Source organism: Fusarium solani, assembly GCF_023522795.1.
Source record: "Fusarium solani strain SB1 chromosome Unknown bctg00000016, whole genome shotgun sequence".
In the NCBI taxonomy this organism is placed as follows: Eukaryota; Fungi; Ascomycota; class Sordariomycetes; order Hypocreales; family Nectriaceae; genus Fusarium; species Fusarium solani.
The window spans coordinates 494984-500983 of record NW_027072142.1 but is presented as its reverse complement, the minus strand read 5'-3'; the positions used below and the strand labels follow the sequence as shown (position 1 = coordinate 500983).

General features: G+C 50.3%; 2 protein-coding genes across 2 annotated transcripts; one reads left to right on the top strand and one right to left on the bottom strand.

Annotated features, from left to right (window-relative positions):
• Nucleotides 1-1336: 1336 nt before the first annotated feature.
• On the top strand, nt 1337-3132 carry MRS44_018513 (uncharacterized protein; the record flags this gene model as incomplete). Its single annotated transcript, XM_065615992.1, has 3 exons — nt 1337-1362; nt 1480-2278; nt 2341-3132. The coding sequence occupies 3 exons, from the start codon at nt 1337-1339 to the stop codon at nt 3130-3132; spliced, it is 1617 nt and encodes a 538-aa protein (XP_065472064.1).
• A 1134-nt stretch (nt 3133-4266) lies between these two features.
• On the bottom strand, nt 4267-5697 carry MRS44_018512 (uncharacterized protein; the record flags this gene model as incomplete). The annotated part of the gene is made up of 1 exon (XM_065615991.1): nt 4267-5697. One exon carries the CDS (start codon nt 5695-5697, stop codon nt 4267-4269), a length of 1431 nt encoding a protein of 476 aa, XP_065472063.1.
• Between the last annotated feature and the right edge of the window lie 303 nt (nt 5698-6000).

Below are 6000 nucleotides of genomic sequence, written 5' to 3'. Positions count from 1 at the left end.
GGCCATTGATGACCTAGCTCGAGTGGTCTAGATTCGAGAGACTTTTACTTTTGAAGAGGATCAGCCCACTACTACAACTACCGCTACTACTACTACTACTACTACTACTGTACAAATTACTCTGTCGCGGTGCTCTATGTCGTTAGGGATGTGTTATCGGCGGCGAGCTTCGACAGGTGGTTGCCGGGCACCGTATCGTAAAAAATCATAGCACACATGGCCGTGGGATCTCAAACCCACCCTCTTGGCCTGGTAATTTCTCAATCAAGAAGTGATTTTAAGTAGAGTAAAACACACTATTATAGAGAATGGAGCTCTAGCTGTCTATTGATACTATTCTTTAATATGTTCGAGCTGCTCTTTCACGTAGCTTCCCTGTTGTGAAATGACCATTATCCCAGAGTGTGCCATGTTTTATTACGATATGGTGCCGGGTTATTGGGCGTGTCGTGCAAGCTTTTCACGGCATCCCATAACCTTAATTTGGCGCACGCCACGACGCAACGGGAGCAGCACTGCAGCTACTGGCACCAGACGCCACGAGAAGGTCAGCCTCTTCCGTCCTACTGGTCTCTTAAGAAGCATCCAGTGTGCTCACTGGAGGGTGTTAGCATGTGAGCGGAGCTAGCCGTTGGGCTCTCCCTGCTTCAGCGTATCTTCTGCAAAGTCAGCGGAAGTTCCCAGCTCGACCTCCATCGTTGATGTCCGGGCTAATATCGACCTAACTTGCCCCTGAAGTCTCGATATCTGGCTTTTTAATTCATGACAGTCTTTTTCTCTCGTTAATATCGATCCTCGCAGCCGGGCTTTGAATCCTTTCTTCCGCTTTTATTGTTGAAGTATAAGTCTCAACAGTCTTCTGGGGGTAACCCCATTTTTGTTTCAACATTTATCCTGCCGTTGTCGCTACCGGATCAGTCCCCGACCCCCTTACGCTACGGGTCTTGCCTGTCCTCAATTGGGAGGTTTCGTCCATTCACCTGGAGCAAACCACCCGCGGTTGTGCGCTCTCTTCGCATCCCTATCTTTCCTTTACTGACCGCTGGTTGCTAGATCCAGAGTACCCAACATGAAGCAAAAACGGGCCTGTGATGCCTGCCATAAAAGAAAGGTACGCACTCCACCTTGGACCCAACAACCAATTGGCGCCGCCAAACACCCCACCCCAAACCGGCGGCCCACCATCTTACCCCCCCTTCCCACTGCCTCCTTTTACCCGGAAGACAGAAATGTGGGGACGATACCGTGATTAAAGCCATTAATCTCATTGCATGGTGGGAACAGATTCATTGTGACGCTCCTACTGTAGACGGGCAATGCAACTGGTGCGACCATCATGGTCTGGCATGCACCTTCAATCGGGTAAGATCGAGGAGGAAGCCCAAGAACAAGTAAGTCAAAACCTCTGACCAAGTGAGACTATCTTAGTGTAAACACGGCCTATATTCTCTAACACTCCTTTTTCTGTCTCCGCCCTAGGCCAAGCCTCGGGTCCGAAAAAGAGTTGGCTGAGCGCCTTGAGCGCATCGAGAACACCTTGGCAAGGGCCATCGCCCTCAGAAAGAGCATAGACCCCTCCTCGCCTCCGGCTTCTGGTGCCGCAATGTCATCCCCATCGACGATAGCCCAGGCGCCAGATGAATGCTCCGCGAGCCTTGGGGAACAGTTTGCCGCTTACGAATCAAACCATCCTTGGTATATTGCATCCCCTAGCGCGCTGAGCACTAGCAACATCCCAAATGGACAGATTCACCTTGCAGGATGTCACCTGGGCCACATCACCTGCCACGATGGGGTGCCACTGTTCTCCGAGGAAGGCCAGGCGTGGATTTTCTCCCGAACAGGCGAGGCAACAGCATTTCAGAAACTGAAAGCCTTGAACAAGCGTCAGCAAGTCCAACCACCCGCCTTGTCACTCTCGCACCTCCACGGTTCTCTCGAGCAGCTTTATGAGTTACCAGACAGGAGCATCGTCGAACAGGGGATATATTGGTTCCAAAATTCTGCGTTCAGACTGGTGTTTCCTGCAATCGACACTGTTCTCTTCCAGGACAGCGTCACGATGGCCTATGAGCCCTGGGAGGGACCGCTGTCGCTAGAACGCATTAGCGCTAAAGGCTGTGTGTTGGCCTTTCTCTCTATTATGTGCGTTTTCAATGGGGACTCGACATGGCGCCCCATTGTGGATAGCGATGCATGTGCTATCAAAGCGCACTATTTACTATCCGATATGGTCGAGGACGCTAGCATAGTGACCCTCCAGACCGTCTTCATGCTGGTAAGTGTCGGATCCCCGTCAAGCATAGGTCGACAAGCTGATAACTCATTCTGCGATAACAGTACATGCATCAAACATTTTCCGGCCGCTTACACTCCGCCGCTCTGCTACATGCGGTTGCCTGCCGCATCATCTTCATGCTTGGTGGACATACGCAGACGAATATCAAGCCCTACGGAGCAGAAGTCACTCGCAAGGAGCGAGAGATCCGCCATCTCCGCATGATCTTTTGGCTCTGTTACATCTTCGATAAGGACATCGCGTTACGGACTGGCCAACCCCCCATCATGTGCCAAGAACACTGTGACCTCATGCTGCCGAACGGATACCTAGAAAATTGCTTTTGTCTTCCAGCCTTGAGCAACGGCATAGTCTCCCCTTCGTTTGCGGACGAGAGCCTGTTTCCATATCTTCCTGGAGACTTACGACTTGCTCAATTAAAGGAAAAGACTTTTCGACTACTCTACTCGGTTCAGGCTCTCGGGAAGTCTGACGCTGAACTACTCCGTGATATCCGGGAGCTGGACAATGAGATTGAGACCTGGCGGTTATCGATTCCACTTAAATTTCGCCCTGCGCTCTCAATTTCTCAACATCCGCGTTTAGCACCAGAAACGAACTTACCACAGAGCATGCAACACATCGCTTTGCGCCTGGAGTACCATCATCTCATGGCCACCATTCACCGAGCAAGTGGCAGATGCTACCCTATCAGTCTAGACGTGAGCTTTTATGAAGGAGAAAGAAGCGGCGCTATTGACTCAAGCCTAGCGCTGGCCTTGGAGGCGAGTCGATCGACTTTGTATTATCTTCAAGCAGCCATTGATGGACTTGCAGGTGAAGCCTTTTGGTAAGTGAAACGCACCTCTCCTTCTGCTCCCTCCCCCGTCCTTCATTTCTCTTCTTTAAGCCGAACAGGACAAGGCAGTTAAGTCCACCGAATGATCGACGAGAACATTCTAACAGTCAATCGTCAGGATCATCGTCTTCTATCCCACTGCCGCAATAATGACATTATTCTTCAACATTCTACTGAACCCGCTTGATACGCAAGCGAAACTCGATCTGGAGCTTCTTAGCTCCGCGGCGGATCTCATTAGAAGCATGCCGATACGGAGGCTAACAGAATACGAAATTGAACACCTCAAGATGGTGGATGATTTTATAGCAGAGTTGATACGGCTGGGTAATTGCGCGATTTCCAAAGCAAAAAGGGAAAACGGAACGAGAGAGTGAGGCGCGAGTACCGCGTGGACATGAAATTGGGACACGAAAGAATTAGCGCATGGATTAAACCTTCCCCCCTAATTTGTGAAAGACTTGCTTACAGTGTAATTCTGTGCTTTTGTTTAGGGCTTTGGGCATCTCAGGTACTGTAGATGGATAACACTGATCGCAAGATAGCACGACTTAAGAAAGGCCAGAACTACTGGGTTTGGGTACGTGATGCATACCATGTCCATTTTTGCTAGTGAAACGATATAATCGCATCTCATACATCTTTCTTCATGGATCATTCTCTTTGACTACCCCATATCACCAATTTTGGGTAACCGAGTCCTCAACCGGGATAAATGAGAAGCTTGAGAAACAGGCTACTTAGGGGCTGAAGTAAGGTCACGTCCGAACTTATGAGCTAGTACACGGTTGAGCACCAGACACATTCAACCAGTCGATATGGGTTAGCTTTTGACCGCGCAACAAGCCTCACCTCTCGGAGGAACTGGTGCTGCCCCGAGCCTTATTCATCACAAATCGGCCCGGGTGTTACTCTACCGCTTGGCATCTCTAAAGTAGGCTGAGCAGACGCCTAGTATTATCTAACGTGCAAAATAATGCCTGTTTACACATCCGGTCCTCGGAGTAACTTGGTGTTTTATGTTTCATCATATGTTGGTGGAGCAAGCTTCGGTCCTCCAACCCACTGCCTTGAACAACATTTGACATGGTGTACGCGATAGAACGACCCAACACCCTTGATAGGAAACTTAAAAGGCTGCTTGCCGATTATTGAAATCCCAGCTTTGTTCCATGAAAGTTCGACCTGTCTCTTCTGTAGCGAAAAGGCTCAAAAACCCGTGCTGAGGATCGAGAAACTTTAGCCAACCGCGATGCAACGGGGCTTGAAAGTATTTTAGCACGGCCGCCGCGTCTGTCAGCCCGACAGCATCGTGTGAAACGAGAGAAAACTTGTCGAAAGTTACTGCATTTTGTTTGGTCAGGTATAATGCTACCATGCTAGGGCCGTGAGTCTGCTTACTGATGAGCAGTCTTGGCAGATACCAGAAGGTTGCAAACTGCTCCAAGAAGAGTCGAAGAATGTTTTCTTGCGTTTTTACTCCAGCTGAGCGGTCCGGCCAGGAACTGCTCATGATTTTATAGTGGAGATGAAGGATTACCAGTGCTGTGTAGATAATGAAGCACACGGCTGGGTCGACGCTCGGCGAGTGCTGGTTGTCCCACTGCTTGACGACTGCAACTATGTCCTGGCAGTACTCCAGGGTCTTATACCACACACCTCGTCGTTTCTCTTCTGATTTTTGCAAGTGCAGAGGCAGGCAGATGAGGAGACGAGAGACATGCAAGTGAAGGACACAAATCAATCGAGCGTGGTATGCATGGTGAGACTCTTCGTGCAAAGCATCGCGTGCAATATTGAGATATCGGAGTGGCAACGCCAACCGTATCTCTGTGAGATGATATTCCAGCGCAGTTAGACGGTCCTGCAGGCGGTGGGAGGGGTTCTGCCACCATAGACGGTAGAGCGTGGCGGCTTCCCTGAGAATGGCGGTCGTTACGATGTGGAGGTTGAAGTTGACATTATGGCCATGAGATGTGATCGCCTCAACCGTCTGCCAGAACATCTCTGGTTGACCAGGCAGGAATATTTGGGCCTTACGGCCTCTTTCTCGACCTGGATTGGTGATGAGAGACGTCCTAATGCTTTCGATATGAACGACGAATGGACTCGCTGCTGTGATGTTGGAATATGAGTCAAGGCAGAAGATGCACCACCAGACGTATCTCCACTCATCTTTGTCATCATCCTCATCATCATTATTATTGTCGTCACAGAGGTCGTGGTTGTCAAGCTGGTGAAGTCCGCAGGAGTAAGCTTTGCGTGTGAGATGGCCAACTCTCAACCACGCCCTCTCCCCTGGGTGTTCATGAAACTCGTAATAGGCGAGCAGGCAAGCCTGCCTGAAATCATCGAGAGACCACCGCGCTGCTGATGTTTCCAAATCTAGGCCGTTCCTTTCCCGAAGATGCCTTAAACGCTCTTCGAGGCGTGGGTCGCTACAGAGTTCGCGTCGGCCAAGTATCTTGACAGTCAGCGCAAAGATGACGAGAAGAAGGTCTCCGGTCACAGCCCCGGATTCGAATTGCCGGAAAAATTTGTCTCTGCGGAAGAGAGGCATGGATGAATGGATATGATCGAAGAAGTTATTTAGACTGGCGGGTCATTCGTCCCTGTTAGACAAAAAGTGTTTTGACCAAGAAGGGGGGGGGGTTACAGTTCGCGCTCGTGCTCAAAGGTCAAGGAAGACTCAACGGCATTTGGCTGATCTTGTACTGGAGTCGGCCAAGAACCTAACGCCTGCCAAAAGTCGTATGTTGGTTCCGCAAGGACGTGTTGGGCGTCGAGACACGCACTGTCAAGCTCCGGGAGGGACACCTGATCAGCTTGCAGAGTCCGTAGAAGGGCTTCCTCAGCGGTGTCT